Genomic DNA, 19,217 nt, shown 5'->3' with positions numbered 1-19,217 from the left:
ATGCGGACATCAGAGGAGGACAGAATCAGGCTCTTTGGTGAATAGCTACTGTTCAGCATGAGTACCTGGGGAAGCAAGAAAAAGTCGATCCCTTCGGGAGAGGTGGGGGGGGGGGTGGGAGAAAGAGGGGGAGGTGGAAAACTAGGCAAAACACATATTTTGACCTCCAACAAACTTCGGAGCAGAGCTAAAGGTTCAGACAATACTTTTATCAGCATCAATCACTGCAGAAATTCTCTCATGTGTGACTGGAACATTTCATATTACTTGCAATGGCATTTCAAAAGTTATACCAGTAAAATTTATACACACCATTTTCACTGCCCAAAAGCAATCTCTAGACAATTTCTAAACGATATGAATAGCAACAGATCCAGACATTGGATGACATATACAGCAATATTTCAAGCGACATTGCTCAACTTATAATTTTGAGGAGCTTGCAATACCCTCGAGTGCAAGTTTCCAAATCTCAAGTCAAGTTTCCACGCACTAGTTCTTAGGATGAATCAGGAGTACATTACCCCACACCAATCTCTTGCACTCCTAATGGGCCGGCCACAGATTAACACTCGCAGCGCCCTGGGACCAGGTTGCCAGCTTACTCTCTCAGGAAATGGGAATTTAAAAAAAGAGAGAACATTTCAATAATCTGAGGAGGAAGAGGGAAGAAAGATGGCTGGTTAATATTTTTCTTAATTAATAATTCATCCACCTGGATATATCACTGCATTCCTCCTGCAAGCACCATACCAAATTGTAGAATAACTTCTTAAAATAGACATCTCAATGTCTACAAAACCAAAATACTGCGGATGCTGGAAATCGGAAATAAAAACAGAAAATGCTGGAAATACTCAGCACGTCAGGCAGCTTCTGTGGAAAGAGAAACAGAGTTAACCTTTCAGGTCGATGACCTTCCGTCAGACCAGGACCCATAAGCAAATGCAGAGGCAGAGAAAGAAGGCGAGGCGGGGGTGGGAGGAAAGAACAAAAGGGGAAGGTCTGTGATGGGGTGGAGGGCAGGAGTGATTAAGTGACAAAAGGCAAAGGGGGTGGGAATGGGACAAGTAAAGAAACAAAAGATCAGTCTATAGGAGGTGTAAATGACAACAGCAGAACCATTACCAGCACCTGCTATCAAAAAATGGAAACAGTGGTGATGATCTGAAGTTGTTGAAACCAATTTTGAGGCCAGAAGGCTGTAAAGTGCCGATTCGAAAGATGAGGTGCTGTTCCTCAAGCTTCACTGGAACAGTGTTGGAGGCAGAGGGCAGAGGGGTCACAGCGGGAGTGAGATGGAGAATTGAAGTGGCAAGCAACCGGAAGCTCAGGGTCACGGGACTGAACAGGTGTTCACAGCAAAGCAATCACCCAATCTGTGATTGCTGTCCCTAATGTCCAGGTGAAACAGCGATTTACTTGCACTTCTTTCAAGTTAGTATACTGTATTTGCTGCTCACCATGCGGTCTCCTCTACATTGGGGAGACCAAACGTAGATTGGGTGATCACTTTGATAAACACCTCCGTTCAGTCCGCAAGCATGACCCTGAGCTTCGGGTCGCTTGCTATTTTAATTCTCAATCCAACGCTGTTCCAATGAAGCTCACCGAACAGCACTGCATCTTTCGATTAGGCACTTTACAACCTTATGAACTCAACATCGATTTTAACAACTTCTGATCATAACCACTGCTCCCATTTTTTTTTGACAACAGGCGCTGGAAATGGTTCTACTGTTGCCATCTACAGCTCCGACAGACCCATCTTTTGTTTCTTTATTTGCCCCACTACCACCCCCTTTTGCCTTGCACCATCATCCATTTTGTCATCCCTCCTGCCCTCCACCCCATCACATTCTTTCCTCTCCTCCTCCCCATCCACTTCTTTCCCTGCCTCTGTACTTCTTTATAAGCTGTTAAATCTCTAACTTCTTCCAGTTCTGCCGAAAGGTCATCGACCTGAAAAGTCAATTCTTTTTTTCTCTCTACACATGCTGCCTGACCTGCTGAGTGTTCCCAGTATTTTCTGTTTTTATCTTCATGTCTACGCTGAGCTAAGTGACCTTAACCAGGTCAGCAGTTGGGCCGCTACAAAAGAAAGACGGAAAGGAAGAACTTGCATTTATATAGCACCTTTCACCTCAGGACGTCCCAAAGTGCTTCGCAGCCAATGAAGTACTTTTCACGTTGCAATGCAGGGAAAAACTGCAGCCAATTTGTGCACACCAAGGTCCCCAAAAAGGCAATGGAATAAATGACCAATTGAACTGTTTCAGTGGTGTTGGAGGAGGGATTAATGTGGGCCAGGATAGGAAAACTCCCCTGCTCTTCGACTAGTGCTCAAGTTGGCGCTCAATGGTCAGGCTAAAATTTATTTACAACAGCATTAATTTCACAGAATCAAAAGTACATAACAAGATACCGATGGCACAAATACTTAGAAAACATTATGAAAATCTCCTTATCTGCTTAATTACAAAGTCAATCCAGTCTGTTTTCCCATAATCAGCCTGAGGCTGGTCCAATTGTAATCTCAGCTATTTTAAAATAAATTCCTGTGATTTAATTCATTAAATATTACAGATTATAAAAAGGTCAGGTGGACTTCAGATATATTCCACTAGTGCCCAGGGGCTTTTATCTCAACCTTATTCTCACTTCTCCATTGTTGCCATGAAAATGGTGTCATTCAAAAAAAAGAGAAATCTTTTCCAAGTGTTGAAAAAAAATCTCACACTCATTTGTAAGTTTTTTTTTTAAGATTAAATATTCATCTGTATCGTTCTAATAATTCATGATTTACCCTTTTTTGTTGTTGTAATTGGGCCAGGCACTCCACCATCCCCACCAACTGACCAAAATGTGCGACCAAACAAAATTAAACTCCGAATGACTCCATCCAGTGTTTACTTAACAGCAATTAGAATTTTGTGGCCTTCATCTAAGCAGAACAACATACTGTGCATCATGCCCCTGAAGGAGCACACGGTGCCTGCTGGTATGCTCGAGGCCTTCCACGACTGGTGGGCACCGCACAGACTGGAGGACGTAGTGGACACTATTATCATTGAATTTTGTAAGTTTTGTTTGTTATATGGTTTGGTTCCTTGTTAGTTGTGCCCCTCTAAAAAGGGGGCACTTTTGTTTGATGACACTGGGGCAACCCAGAGTCCCCTTAGAGTTTTATCAGAAAAGGCATACAGTGCGCCAAATGGTATAATACTACTATCTTTATAAAACTGCACAAATCACTCCAGCAGACTGCAACTCTAGATTGCACCAGTGTCAGTCACTGCAAGCAACTGGAGCACGACAACTCGCAGAATTCAGTTTACAGTTACCCCCCTTTCTGAGTCTAATGATCATCACCACATTCTGGCTCTGGGAAGCTCAAAAAGGGCAGGACTTTTTTCTTTTCTTTGTAAAGGTGACTTGACACCAATCATGCTTATTCACAGAGCATGTCAGGTCTTGCCATTTGTAAACCCTGCACTTTTCACTGCTCAAGGGATGGAAAATACCCAAGGAATGATCACACCAGGAGCCAGGAACGCATTAGTAAAGTGACTGGAAATAAGTTTTATCTTTTTGTATAAAGTCAAAATAAGGTAAAGCATAAATTTTTGAACTTAAGGTAAGTTTCACCTAGATAACCATATTTAAGGGGATGTCCATTTGTTCAACATGTACAAGCTTATTTATGTTACTGTGGCATACGAGAGGAACAAATTTATTTCTTTATCAACCTGCAGTGAGTAAGGAACACTATGTTCTTACTCACTAACCTACATCACAAACAGATGATCCAGTCATTATCACATTGCTGTTTGTGGGAGCTTGCTGTGCGCAAATTGGCTGCCACGTTTCCTACATTACAACAGTGACTACACTTCAAAAGTACTCATTGGCTGTAAAGCGCTTTGGGATGTCCTGAGGTCGTGAAAAGCACTGTACAAATGCAAGTCTTTTTTGTGTGCTTCCCCAGAACCAAACAACTACTTTAAGCACATCTCTTTTTCCAAATCCTTACAATCCTCATGTGCACCTCTTCCCAACCCTAGTACCTTTCCCCTTGCCATAGCCCAGCACCCATTCCAACAGGCTAACACCATCCAGGACAAAGCAGCCCACTTGATTGGCACCCCATCCACCATCCTAAACATTCACTCCCTCCAATCGTGGCTGCAGTGTGTACCATCTACAAGATGCACTGCAGCAACTCGCCAAGGCTTCTTCAACAGCACCACCCAAACCCACAAGCTCTACCACCTAGAAGAGCAAGAGCAGCAGATACATCGCAACACCACCACCTCCACATTCCCCTCCAAATCTCACACCATCCTGACTTGAAAATTTTTCGCCGACACTTCATCGTTGCTGGGTCAAAATCCTGGAACTATCTACCGAACAGCACCGAGGGAATACCTTCACCACACGGACTGCAGCAGTTCAAGGTGGCTCACCACCACCTTCGCAAGGGCACTTAAGGATGGGCAATAAATGCTTGCCTTGCCAGCGACACCCACATCCCATGAATGAATATTAAATTCAAGGATAAACCTCCAACTCATCCTGAGAATACCATGGAAGATCTGCTAGTGTGTTGTGTTTTTTTTTAAGATGACCTCATCTCTCTTCTTGCTTCATTTTTACACATGGCATTATTTTGAGATATTTCAACAAGGAGTACGGGCATACCCATCAGAAAACGGTGAGATATAAACCCCATTACTCAAACATGTGCCTAGTCACTGTGGTAACGCTTAGAATCTGTTCAAACAAAGAAAAAGTCACAACAGGCACAATAATTCTGATGATAAAACTATTTACCAATTCATTCACTTCCCAATGCTCCTTCCTTTCCATTTTGAACAATGACAACAGCACGATTGAAATCACCACCACAAATACTGATTCATAAGCCCTAAATAAAAAGGTTGCTATACCATACAAGCCACAATTTTGTCTTCAACGTGATCCCCAGTACTGTTCAAATCTGGGTCGTCAGCATGATGCCCGTGCTTCCTAGCTCTGAGCCTTACTGCATGGATTTTGTCAATCCTCACACATTTGTTAAGGCAAAAGAAACGCATGCATTATTCTTTTGGCAGTTAGCAGGACACTAACAAGAAAATAGTGACTTAGTACAACTGAAGTTATGTACCAAAGCACAAGAATACCTGATAACTGTGCACTGGCGAGACGAGAGAGTGAACTAGCATTAAACTAGTTTGTTCATTTTCATCTCCTGAGCTCATTTTTTCAATCTGTTTTTAAAAAAAGTTATAGCTTTCAGGCTTTTAAAAGCAGTATGGTTGGTTAAAGCAAATTTGGTTGTGATAAATCTAAGGCTCTTGTCAAGCTGATTGGGTGGTAAGCAACTAAAAGGGATGGCAAATAGTAATTTAAGGTAGCAAAACAGCAGCACAAGCCTCAGAAGTCCAAAGGAAATCAGTTAAATCCTTTGTTGATGGGCATGTAACACATACTCAAGCAACCCAATTAATCAAGAATCCTTTGGTGTGGACACCACAATATATCAACTGCACCCATGACCATGGCGCTACCAGGACACACCTGTTTAACCAATAAAAATAAATCAGATTCAAGACTGAACAAAACCATCGTGCCCTCCATTTTTAAATTGCTTAAAGGTGCGACAGCAGTGCTCAGTGCTCCAAAGCCACTTACGCTGCTGCGTGATTATCAACGAGATTTCAGGTGACCAGGAGGCGTAAATCAGCATTGACCATCGCAAGATAGGTTCTGGTGAAGGAAGACCTTTAGCCCATTTCACCTCATACTTGCCAAGATACCAGGGAGAACTCCCCTGCTCTTCTTCGAGAGTACCATGGGATCATAAACACACGGGGCCTCAGTTTAACGGTCACATCTAAAAGACAGCACCTCCGACAGCACAGCACTCCCTCAGTACCGCACTCAGATGTCGGCCTGAATTATGTGCTCAAGTCCCTGTAGAGTGGGACTTGAACCCACAACCTTCTGAATCAGGCAAGAGTATTACCACCGAGCCAAGGCTGACACCGAAAAGTTATTTCTTTATTCTTTCTTTGCAAACCAATTCCTAACAGGATATTTATCACTTTCGTTTGAAGATGATTTTTTTCCTCCTTCCACCATCCTCTCTCCCTGTTGCAGTCTGGACAAAAAGGTGCTGGGCACCCTCTAGTACTTTGCCTAAGTAGCCTCAAGTGCCAGCCTTAACACTGAGTGTTGGCAAACTACAACATTCACAAGCACGAGGCCAAGTTTTGCATGTTTGCCACTGATAGCCAACCTATCGCTACACCATTTACTCCAAGGCGATTACTATATTTACCAACTACCGGCCTAACATCGGGTCATGGATGAATCAAAATTTCCTTCAGTTCAATGCCAACAAAACCAAAGCCATTTTTAGCTCCCACCAGCACCTAAGCGCCTCTGATGTCATCAACTTTCCCAACTGTCCTTTCAGATTGAAATGCGGAACCCCCACCCCAACCGCCAACCTGTCCGAGCTCAATTAACTCAGCAAACACCCACTTCCCCACCCCAGAGATAAAATCTGGGGCCTTCGTAGTTTGTACAGCACAATTCCTCAATGCTTTAAACCAGCTAGGCATTCAGGGTTTATTTTTCAGGAGATCAACACAGAATTAGCCAATTTTGATGGAAGTCTGGTCCACAAAACCACTCTACTGGTGAAAGGGGAAAATGTTATTTAATCTTGCCCTCAAAGCTTGTTAGTGTTGTACTTTGACCTCTAGTTCTATACTTAACAGGCCAAGTTAAATAGCTTGCTTACATGTATATTATCAGTGCCACGTTCTTCCTGCTGGTCAATATGTCCTATTCGAAAGGGTGGGTTTTACGGACAAGGAGGCCAAAATGGTAACTGTTCAAAGCCTTTTGGAATACAGCTCTGTATTATAAATAAGTATCCACAAACAGCTGTCCTTATTCACATTCCTATCATAAACTGTTCCTAATAGCCCTGGTTGTGTACAGCAATCACTCCAATCCTAAATAAAACGCAATTATACTTTTCGTATGTTACTAGTATTCCTAAAAGGAAGTTAATAGAAGGGGCGTGCAGCTTTACCAACCCCACCTAATCAGATTACATTCTTCGCAATAAACTAGCAGAGGCCTCATTATTTTCTAAGGGCTATTTATATATTGGCCTTACACTTCAAACTGAAATATAAATTATGCATTGTTCCCTGGATGACAGACATTATTGCATTTTGTAAAACTACTTGCAACTGGGCTACATACCATTCGAGTATTTTGCTCTGTTTAATTTTTAAACGGAAAGGGGAGAAGATTGTAAACTTTCAGAAGGAGAACGTGCCTGAACCGTAAATATCTCACAAATAGCGATTAGCAAACTTTGGTGCAGTTATTATGCCTCGTTTTTTTCTTTGCTGCTTTTGGATAAAATATATAAACTGTACACACGTTTGCTTAAGAATCTGCTTACCCCGTGTTTTGCAACATCTTCAGAGGACAGTACTGTACTGGCAAGGTACAGAAAACGGCCTAGTTACAAACGCTGAGCTGGTGCTGTCGGTTTGAGGAGGGACGAGAGGAGGGGGGCGGGGGGTCACAAGGACTAATCAATGGATCTCAAAAAGCCCCCCCCCCAAGCCTGACTGTACCCTTTGCTCCACTTCTCTCCGCAAACATATCCCTCAACACAACTCCACCTAAAGGTCAAAATGCGCTATTTTTTTCGGAAAGATAAAAATGCAAATCACAGAAATCTCAACAAGTTCCGAGTGTCGCTGGTATATAATAAATTTATTGCATTAAATCTAGAGATTGATTGATTGATTTTTTTACTTGCGTTCCCTGCCCAAACCGCCGTTCCACTGATTCGCGCAAATTCCAGGCTAACATTCCATTTCGAACGTTGCTACATTTTGGGACGGTCTGATTGGTCGGATGGGACGTCAATCACCAGACTGCCACACATTTCCGCGCGGCGAAAGTCGGGTCGTCGCGCGGAGAACTTTGGGTGCTCTGGTTCATTTCAGATTGTTATGGAGGATGAAGCAAATTGGGCTTGTTTGAATTCATTCATCCATCCAACAAGATGTCCCTCTCATTTCAGCATCCAATCGATCCTTAAACGATCCCAGGGTTTTCACCTCCCCTACTCGTCCTGGTAGTTTAAGAATTCAAAGAAACTTCCATTTACACAGTGCCTTTCAGGACGTCCCAAAATCACTTCACAGCCAATGAAGTACTTTTTGAAGTGTAGTTACTGATGTAATGTTGGGAAATGCAGCAGTCAATTTGCGCACAGCAAGGTCCCACAAATAGCATTTGGGATGAATGACCAGATGTTTTATTTTTGGAAAAATGCCATGAGATCTCTTACTTCCACCTGAGATGGCCTTGCTTTTATGTCACAGCCAAAAGACGGCAGTAGCACACCCTCACTACTGCACTGAAGTGTCAGCTTTGATTTGTTGCTCAAGTACTGAGTTGGACCTGAACCCATGGCCTTCTGACTTAGAGGTTTCTCATCATAACTAATAACTCATCCCTGGTGTCATCCAAGTGAATACATGCTTCACCTTTTCCATAGCTTTGATATCCTTTCTATAATGGGGTGGCTAGAACTAGACACATTATTCCAACTGTGACCTTAAAGTCTTTAAAGCTAACTTGAAAATGTAGTAACATCTGTCATCCCAGGGACAATGCATAATTTAGATAGTTCAGTTTCAATACAAGCCTATAATGTCAACATATGGCTAGCCCTCAGTAAATAATGAGGACTCTGATAGTTTACAGCAAGCAGTGTAATCTGATTAGGTGGTGTTGCTAAAGCTGCATGCCCCCAAATTAACTTCCTTTTTGGAATATTAGTAAAATAAGAAAATATAATTGTATTTTATTCAGGATTGGAATAATTGTTGTACACATTACCTCCTTGCTTTTATATTTTATTTCTCTAGATACAAAATCAAGGATTCCTTTTGCCTTTTTATGGCCTATCTCCTTCCACTGCCACCTTTAATGACCAGTATATCCTCTTCTCCATTTAAAATTTGACAGTTTGACCATCTTTCCTTTTCTCTCCGTTGCTTTCCAGCAGTTCTTCATGTTCTGTGGTTTTCATAGTATTTGCACTTGCGAGGTGGATGTTCAGATAACTCACCACCATGTCATTCGTTCACTGTCTCTTCCTGGAAATTGTAAACAATTTTACAACACCAAGTTATAGTCCACCAATTTTATTTGAAATTCACAAGCTTTCGGAGGCTTCCTCCTTCCTCAGGTGAATGTGGAAGGAGGAAGCCTCCGAAAGCTTGTGAATTTCAAATAAAATTGGTGGACTATAACTTGGTGTTGTAAAATTGTTTACAATTGTCAACCCCAGTCCATCACCGGCATCTCCACATCTACCTGGAAAGAAAGAGAAAGCAGAAGCCACTAACTAGAAGCACTGAAAATTCTGTCAGTCAACTGTAAAATGAGAACTAGCAACAGAAAAAAAGATGGATGAAAAATAGAGAAGGAACAAGAAAAAGACAAAGATGGGGAGAGAAAAAGGAAAAACAAAGAAAAAAAAGGAGGCTAAAGAATGTATCAATGCCAATTTTATATTGTATTGAAGAATGCCTTCTCAATTCTGTTCTCACTATCATGCAAGTGAGAACAATGTTTCCACTGCCTGCTTACTCTGTTGTGAAGCTGGAAAAAGGTACTGCCCCACACATGGTATTCAAAACACATGTATGTAGAGTTGCTCATTGGCCTTCACTGACAATATGATTTTTAATAATTTATAAAAAAAAAACACTAAGGTAATAAATATAGACAAGGCTACTGGGTTTCCACATTCATGGATGAACAGATGGAATTGCAATCTCCATAACCCCAGTAAAAATTCCAAAATCGCGTTTATTAAAAATGTAATTTGACTTATTCAGTCAACACAAACCAGTGGTCCTGATGATAGTCTTTTCAAAAATTAAAATGTGAGCATACTGTCAAAGTCTGATTTTAACTTTGTATCCTCTTCATAAGCTCTGATTATATTATAGAGAAGGCCCACACTGATGTCATCCCTTCCAAGTAGGTTCCTGACATTACATGTGTTATGGTGTGAATTTTTTCCAACGCCATTTTCTCGTGCAAATAGACTCACAAAAGTTGCCATAAGTGAAGTGACTAGAGGACTAGTCGAAGGGGTGGGTTTGAAGGAGAATCTTAAAAGGAGGAGAGGAAAGTGGAGAGGCAGATTGGCTTAGGCAATTAATTGCAGGGTGTGGGGCCTACACAGCTGAAGGCACAGTTGCCAATGATGGGGCGAAGGGAGGCGGAATGCACAAGAGGGCAGTGTCACAGAAGCAGAAAGTTTGGGGGAGGGGTGTTGTTGGGCTGGAAGAGGTTGCAGAGATAGGGAAGGGTGAGGCCATGAATGGATTTAAATATGATGATGAGAACTTGAAAACTGAGGACATGGTTTTGGAATCCCGAACAGACACAATAGATGTTTTTTGTTGCAGGTTCTGCTGTTGAGCAGTTAGAACATAGTAAGTTGCCCACATCTGATTTATGTTTGATCTTATATTATTGATCAATCTTTCCTAGTCTGCTGAAGAAATTTGACTATTTAGGACTCGTGTTTGGGTTTTCAATCCTGTCCATTCTCCATCGTAAATCTTCCAAATATAGGCATGTATATATTCTTTACTATGTACATTCTTTTAAGGGCAAGAATGTGTCCCCTGGCACACTGCTGGAACATCCAGTTGGACCTGTCCAAGATCCAGCGAAGTTTTCCCTTGTTCTGCCAAGGATATGATACTGCCACTTGGTGCATGTATCATGGGGTATATGCCATCTTTGGCAACCACAAACTGTGCACCAATGCCAATTTTGAATTTTACCTCTCTTTTGTTAAGCAGAACTGCCATGCTCTTTCTCCCACTTGTACAGCTCCTAAGAAGACACATTCTTCCTCTTGGACTTCATATAATGCTTATGGAGCTCTTCAAACTTCAGCAATACATGCTTGTTTTTCGCCTCTCCGGCACATGGCATCTTTGGATGTGCAATTAGCGTCTTTCCACGCATTGAACACACCTTTTACAATTTTATATCTGGTTTGAGTAACTTTTGTGGTTTGTCCCTCCAGCTTGTGAGTCCTATGGTTTTATTCACTATTTTGGAGTGATTAATATCACCATAAAGACATTGTGAAAGTGAGAGCTTTTAGTCTATTAATGAACACAATACCCCACTTACAGTGAAATGCCCCCCAACATTATTCTGATTTTCCCCACCAGTTCCATTGAATAAGTCTACTTCTTAAAGCAGCAATGTGCTAGAGTATATGTCTGATACAACCTAGTGCAACAACTGTGTTTCTTTACTGTTTGGAAAATACCATAACTTGATTGTTTCTATACTTTTCTTGTGCATTTTAGTTCATTTAGACAGGATTCAGAAAATCAAGGAAATACAGGAAAATGTATTGAATACAGGAAAGTATGATCAAAGTCTGGCAGCACTGACTGAATTCCTTTAACAATAAAGTAGCAGTTGGAAAGACAGTGATGCAAACAGTCGGCACTCCGAAGGCATTGCCAATAAACACAGAGCTAAATACTTTGTTCAACGTGAACTTCAAATAGATACAAAGGATATTGAGTGAAGCTAGAAAACAATCCCACAACAATGCATGAGGAGTTACAGGAGCATCCAGGAAATAAATGGCACAATGTTTTTAAAATTATGCTCGTGAAAAGCTGTACTTCAATGTTACGTATCCAGATTGGGGAGGTAAATATCTGGCTGGAGGCGTGGTGTAGTAGGGAAGGGTTCAGATTCCGAGAACAATGAGAGCCGTTCAGGGGCAGGAGGAAACGAACTGATGGGAAGGCCTACACTTGAACGGAGCTGCAACCTATATCCTTGCAGGGATGTTAGCTACAGCTGTGGGGGAGGATTTAAACCAGTATGGCAGGGGGAGGGGAAAGGCAAGAAAGTAAAATAGGCACTTTGCAAGGGAAAGTAAGCTTTAGTGCACAGGGAATCAAGTGGCAGAGAAAGGCCAAGCTGAGTAAGATAGTAAAAAAAAAAGAGAATCAGGATGGGGGAAGCAAAACAATTAAGAAATGCCAAACCATGGGAATCAAAATTAAAATCTATGCATATTAATGTGGAAGTTTAAGAAACAAAATTGGGGCACTCGAGTCTTTGACTGAAATATAAAATAATGATATAAAGCAGTAACTGAATTTGTGTTGTAGCTGGATCATGACTGGCAATTAAAGGGATTATGAGGGATAGAGAAGGAAACAAAGGGAGGGTAATGGTATTATTTAGAAACAATATCACAGGACTACAACATAAAAATTTAAACAAAGAAGTGGTTCAAAAAAGACCTCTTTGGATCAAACTGAGAAATAACAAGGGATCATTCACACTATAGGAGGTATATTGTGGACCGTGGAAAAGTGAAAACAAAAAATTTATAGTCAAATTATAGAATTATAATTGTAGGTCTTTTTAATTATCCAAAAATGTCCTACAATTATAATTCTATTACTAATACATAGGGAAAAGTTTGTGGTGAAAAGGAGGTTATTTTTGCAGCAATTTCTTTTTCAGTTAACACGTTACTATTCCAACAAAGAAGGACGCACTTCTTGACCTAATTTTGGATGATGAAGCAGAGCAAGTAGGTGACCTAAAAGTAGATGAAGATCCGTGAAACAGTGACCACAATATAATTAGGGTCAGTGCAAAAAAAAGATAAAAAGACTAGTCAAGGGAAAGGGTATTTTCCCAGCAAAAAGCAAATTATTGCGAGAGAAAAATGGACTGTGGCCAGATTAAATGGACGGAAAAATGAGCAAATAGAACCATAGGTCAGCAATGGGAAATATTTAAACAGAAGTAGGGAAGGATGCAGATCATGTAAATTTCAATAAAGAAAATGGGAGTGTATCGAAAGTCAGTGTTCCAAGGAGTAACATTCAGTAATTATATGGTCTACCCAATCAGCATTTTGCAGAAATTATCTAATTTTCTCTACACCAACATTAGTTGCTAAATATAATAATATTAAGTTAGAATCATAAAATAATAGTTAAAATTATGTTATTTTACCATTTAAGAATATCATTGAATCCAGCCTGACAACAGTTTCTACTGAGCTTATACATTAATGTTGGCTCCAACTCACAAATATTTTTCCAATTAATACATTTGTTGGCAGATAGAAATGCAAAATAAAAATACAGTAAGATGTTTGAATGTGTTGTGGAGTGTTTTACAAGAAAGCTGAACAAGAGACCAAAAATTGCTGTTTTGGCAATAACACCTGATTTATATTTTATCTTTATGTTAGGGTCACATATCATGTTACATATTTTTCCAATTTAAAATATTTGGCCCATCAGCCTGTTGCCTAAAATGGCACTTTTACTTATTTTAGCTAGCTTACATTAAAAATATCCAAGCCAGGCTTCATTGAACCTGCATGCAGCCTGACAATACCATTCATTTTTGATTTTATACAAGCTGAGCTGCCCCTTTCTGTGTTATGCCTGTTTCTTATATATGTTTGAATCCATTCACCATCAATGCAGGCTCGCCCAGTTTTCATGAGGAGACCAACTGGACACATTAGAAAAGGTTCCCACAGTAACCTACAGCTTTCCCGAGATAAATTCAGTGCAGATTTCCTCCAAATCTAATCCACCCCCTAGAGAAACAAATGTTAGAATTTAAAATGGAGTCTGTGAAAAATGTGTAACAGTAGAATGTTGCAGTCTTGTGTTCAAATCCCTCCATGGCGTTGCCTCACCCCTTCCTATCTCTGTAACCTCCTCCAGCCCTACAATCCTCCGAGATCTCTGCGTTCCTCCAATTCTGGTCTCTTGCGCATCCCCGATTTTCATCGCTCCACCGTTGGCGGCCTTGCCTTCAGCTACCAAGATCCTCATCTCTGAATTCCCTTCCTAACCTCGTCTCCTCCTTTAAAATGCTGCTTGAAACCTACCTCTTTGACCAAGCTTTTGGTCACCAGTCTTAATATCTCCTTATGTGGCTTAGTGTCAAATTGTGTTTAGTAATGCTCCTGTGAAGCGCCTCGGGACGTTTTATTACATTAAAGGCGCTATATGAATGCAAGTTGTTGTTGATTGGGCTTCAGTGAGTCAAAAGGAAATGGTTCAGATGTGATAATTTGTGCATTTCCTCTTGTGAAGATACTGGCTAAGCAAGTTAACAGTGTAAGTACATTGACCGAGAAGGCAAGATTGCAACATTCTTATGCATTGGAATGACCCCAGAGGACCAAAGAGAATATCTCTGTTCCCCAATATAAATTGGATATGCTGGCCTTCCAAGATGGGATAGTTGGGCATCTTTGAACTCAAACAAGGTCATGTTAGTGAAGGACTCCATCCACCTCAAACATGTCAAGGTGTGTGTTTCTATCTCAGCATATATCATGTATGGGATGAAACTACACCTGAATGTTGAGCCAAGCACAGACAAAATAAAGCTCAAAAGAAATGAAGAGGGAAGTGCTTAGCCAGCTATGAACACTTGCTTTGTACCACAGCTGCATCTTGCTTTGTGACCAATCTGGTTCGTGTCATATCATTTTGTTAGGCTATATTAACATAGAATTAAGTGTTGTAGAGGCATTGTGTATCATGTATGTCTCAGAGGAAGATTAATGTTGTGTGTAAGTACACTGTGTATGTGTCTGCATTTGCATCTCCAACTTGAACTTCCAGCTAACCCTGTATAGCTGTAGTGCTTGGAGAGTCACTGCCTTACACATACAAATACACCCCTCTCAACCAATCTTTCTAGCTGGATTAACGCAGTACTTGGCTCTCCAGGTCTGTCAACCATTTTTCCTTATTGATTTATTTCATCTTTATTGCAACACCTCAAAGCATGCAGGGTGGTGGAGGCGTGCGGGGTGGGAAATCGAGGGAATCAGTATAACTATCCAGAGGTTGCAGGAGGCTTATAAACTCATCTTCAGTACGTTCCATCCTTCTTTTTGCAGAGACAATTGATAATATTTTGTTCCTACATTTTTCTGCTCATCAAAGTGACAAAGCTCAGTTCTGGAGAATAACACTGTTTTCCCACACTTTATACTCAGTGCCAGCAACAATCACTTCCAAGACAAGCACAGATGCAAAGTAAAGCTCACACGGGTGTGGCCAGCAAAGTTATAATTGTATGCCAGCATGGGTATTTTGGTGGGTCTGGGGGCATGCTCCCTTGGAAAACATTTGAATTTCATGTTAAAAATGGTGGTTAATGTTAAAACACTTTTTTACTTCACTACTGATAAACTTTTAACGTGGAACTTTTAAACATATCTGGCAATTTATATAAGGTTATAAGACAGAGGACAATTTGACTGCAAGGGTTCATCACTTTTGAATTTGATCAATTTTTACAATCATTTTTAATATACAGTTCCATTAATTTCATTGAGAAATTCTCAATGATACTGTTCACATGGACATTTGTGACCAGCTGCAATCACTCTCCCATATAAAAGGTCACTTCATATACTGTAGTTCAAAACACATGTAAAGTCAGTAAGCTAGATTTGCAGCCCTTCCAGAGGCCACCCCCAGGTCCATTAATATGTCCTTGCTGCACACGTCTCTTCACACGAGCAAGCACCAAAAATGATGGGATCTACATGTGTGAGCGAGATTCTTTGTCACATAGTATAATTTCCCTCAGAACAGATTTGTCTCCAGTGAATCCGTCCCAGTATGGAGTGTCCCCCTGCAAAATAAACTCTCTGCTTCAATAAAATAAGGTTTCTGCCACAAATTGACACCTTATACATTTAAGGGGAAAGCTGGATAAACACATGAGGGATAAAGGAATAGAAGACTATGCTGATAGAGTTAGATGAAGAGGGGTGGAAGAAGACTCATGTGGAGCATAAACACCAGCATGGACCAGTTTGGCCAAATGGCCTGTTTCTGTGCCGTACATTCTATGTAAACCTAAACTGAAGTATCCATAGCTTTTCCCTGTGGCTCAGTTGTTTTATCCAATGAGAAGCTGAGTCATACATTTCAGCAAGGTCCTAAGTCTGTGCTGAGTTAGGTGATTTCAGCCAAAGCAGTGGTAGGGGAAATTGGCCAGGATTCCTGCTTCTGATTACTATTAAGCAATCACGACTAGAAGTTCATGTGTGAATCGCGTCAAACTTGGCTGTGATACCTGCCCCTATGGTTAAATAGTTTGCTGACACTCACAGTGAAAATTCACATATGGACAATGGCCATTTGGAAAGGAGTCAGAGAGCGACTGGCATCTGTGCAACCAAACTGCAGTGCCTTCAGAAGAGGATGAAGTGCCTTCACATCGTTCACCTGAGGAAGGGGGAAGCCTCCGAAAGCTTGTGAATTTAAAATAAAATTGCTGGACTATAACTTGGTGTTGTAAAATTGTTTACAATTCAGAAGAGGAGGGAAAGAGAGAATGTTGCCCGAGAAAGGGGAAAAAATCATGCAATTTTTTTCTTTTAAAATCCCTCGACCTCATTGAATAATCTTTAATTGAAGGAGTCTTCCATACAGTCTAATAGCCTCAGCGTAGAAGTGACTTTAATACATTCAAGCAAGGGACCCTTGCAGAGTATACAAGCCAGCTATAGTTCACTGCCGTGTAGTTATTTTTGTTTATAGGCCATTAGGAGACTTTTTTTTATTAAAATAGTCCCTGCCAAGTTTTGTTTATGACATACTGAATTTATTACATGGTTTGTGCTGAGTTAGCTGATCTCAACAAGGGCAGCGGTGAGGAATGAGGATTAGCCTCGGAGTCTTTTGGCAAGAGAGAGAGAAAAAACATCCAAGTGCTCCTGCGCTGATTGCTAATGACGACTGCAATAATACCCACGCCTCTTCCCTTCCCCCCCCCGACCCCCACCGATCGACCTTTTCTCAATCCATGCTTTTAAAAAAAATCAGTCCACAGTACTACTAGGAAGGGAACTCTTCAGTGTCCTCTATCTGCAATGGAGTTCGCCACATAAGTGTAGTCAGAGTGGTCCATTAGCAATGCAACATGCTGTGGTGAACGATACACCTCACAGAAGTCACTCAGCTTCTACCTGAACACATATAGTAAAACAGAATACTTCATCCTGTAGCAATCACATCTATCATCGATCAAAAAACGTAATACTGGTTATACAATCATCTGACCACATCCTCATCATCTGACAGCTCATCTTAACGACTCTGCTGTCCCAGCCACAACACGAGCATCTCGATTTTGTCCTCTGTGACCCAGAATTCCTAAACTCGCTACATCACAGATCACTCAGCACAGAATGAGAGCCCAATATCTCTCTGTGCCACCTTATGAAACCCCAAAAAATCAATCCCGAGAAGCCACATAGTTATTAACACTGAGGAGCATGGAACACTTAAATCCTAAATAAATCTGGCACAAAGAACTGTGGAGCTGGAAACTCAGTATAAGAGGCACCGATTGGAATACATTAAAAGGACTCAAGATAGATCAGAGGAAATATCTACAATCTGCTATCACCAAATGCAGATTTTTCCTGGTGGCACCAGAACATAATCTGATAAGTCAGATGACATTGCTGGAAAGCTCCTTGTATACACCCTAAAACAACAACCAGAGAATTTTTGGATCATTTAAGAAAGCTTACAATATTGTCTCTAACCCCACTGAGATCAATATAAAAGTTAAACTTATATAGCTCACAATACATCCCTGAATCCCAAGCCACATAATCGGGAATCAACCACCAGGCCAAACTCCCTCTCCCTTATTCTCACAGGAAGACTCAGAGACAATGGATTTGAAAAGGCCTGGAGCCCGTGAAGAGACCAGGACTTGGCAAATTCCTCACTGAATTCGACAAAAGTCATGCTACGTTAGGTCATGTTCCTGCTGCAGAAACTCTTTCACCATGAGAAACTTTAAAACAGATGCAATCATGCTAGTAAGAAGAGAAAGGAGCTCACTCAAAGTTCAGATCACTTTTAATAATGATTGAGCAATGCTTGCCAAAATCTTTGACCTCAGACTGTTTGCTTAGGCTATTCATGTTGAACAAACAGGCTTCAGCAGGAATGTCAGCAGGTGACTATCCGAAATGATGTGCTGCTGTAACTGCACAAACAATTCGAAACCCTCAGTTTGATACCTATGCTTGCAAGCAAGGCTTTCAGAAACACATTGAGGAATTGGATCAAAATCCTCTAATCACACCCAATCTCCACATTTCACCTCCAAAGAAATAAAAAGGACTGCCCTTGCTTCTATCTGTCTGGCAATTATCACAAGAGTGAATCTAGATATCCAAAGAATGCAGGTGGGTGGATCAGAACACAAAGCAACTCTGTATGCGGATGACAAAGTGGTATATAAAGAAGATGCCACTATCTCATTTCAAGTCATCTTCCAAAAAATTAAGGGGGATGGTACTTCCACTTGTCGGTAAATTCTACACTTGGTTGATTTTCAGCTCTGCAGCAACTACTAGCAGGAAAGAAACTAGGGTTTTGGTTGAATTTTTCCCAATTCGTAAAGCCTACTCCAAGGGGAAGCAACATAAGTACATGAAGGAGAAAGAAATAGAAGGATATATTGATCGGGTTAGATGAAGAGGGGTGGGAGGAGGCCCGTGTAGAGTATAAAGGCCGACATAGACCAGTTAGGCCTAATGGCCTGTTTTTGTGCTGTGGACTCTGAAATTCTATGTGATGTTGAAGTAGGTGCAAATGTTTTGTTGAACAATTGCAAATCTGCCAATTGAGTAGTTACTGTGGTAAACATCCAGTCTTACTTTAGATTTGACCCAATTACATACCACAACTTCAGTATGTGTGGAATTTAAAAGGAGCGACCTGCAGTTTAAAAGCATTGTAAATCACTCCACTCAAATTGTTACCATTGCGGAAGATTGGACAGTTTTTTTTGCTGAGGAATAGAGGAGAACTTAATCTATGCTTTCAAAAGCAAAATATTGTGGATGCTGGAGGAGCTCAGCAAATGAGGCAGCACAGAGTTAACGTTTCGGGTCGAAGACTTTTCGTCAGAACTCAATCTATGCCTTCACAGATTAAAAGACATATTTTTTCCCCCAATCTTTACAATGTACTCTAAAATTGTGAGATATTGTCAATGGTAACAAACCTTTA

At 40.9% G+C, this 19,217-nt stretch overlaps 1 protein-coding gene across 2 annotated transcripts in view; it reads right to left on the bottom strand.

The window, feature by feature from the left end:
- Positions 1 to 7,823, bottom strand: part of hsdl2 (hydroxysteroid dehydrogenase like 2) — a 108,451-nt gene extending 100,628 nt beyond the window's left edge. Inside the window, exon 1 of one of the 2 annotated variants that reach the window (XM_067983591.1) lies at positions 7,490 to 7,823. In XM_067983591.1, coding sequence (XP_067839692.1) covers positions 7,490 to 7,506 — 17 coding nt within the window. In that variant the 5' untranslated portion in view covers positions 7,507 to 7,823. Of the gene's footprint in view, positions 1 to 6,811; positions 6,831 to 7,489 lie in introns of those variants that run through there. The other variant, XM_067983592.1, reaches the window with a different exon arrangement.
- Positions 7,824 to 19,217: the final 11,394 nt, after the last annotated feature.

This window comes from Heptranchias perlo, chromosome 4 (genome assembly GCF_035084215.1).
Source record: "Heptranchias perlo isolate sHepPer1 chromosome 4, sHepPer1.hap1, whole genome shotgun sequence".
Classification (NCBI taxonomy): domain Eukaryota; kingdom Metazoa; phylum Chordata; class Chondrichthyes; order Hexanchiformes; family Hexanchidae; genus Heptranchias; species Heptranchias perlo.
Note: the sequence above shows the minus strand (reverse complement) of the source record. Positions and strands in the feature narration are given on the sequence as shown.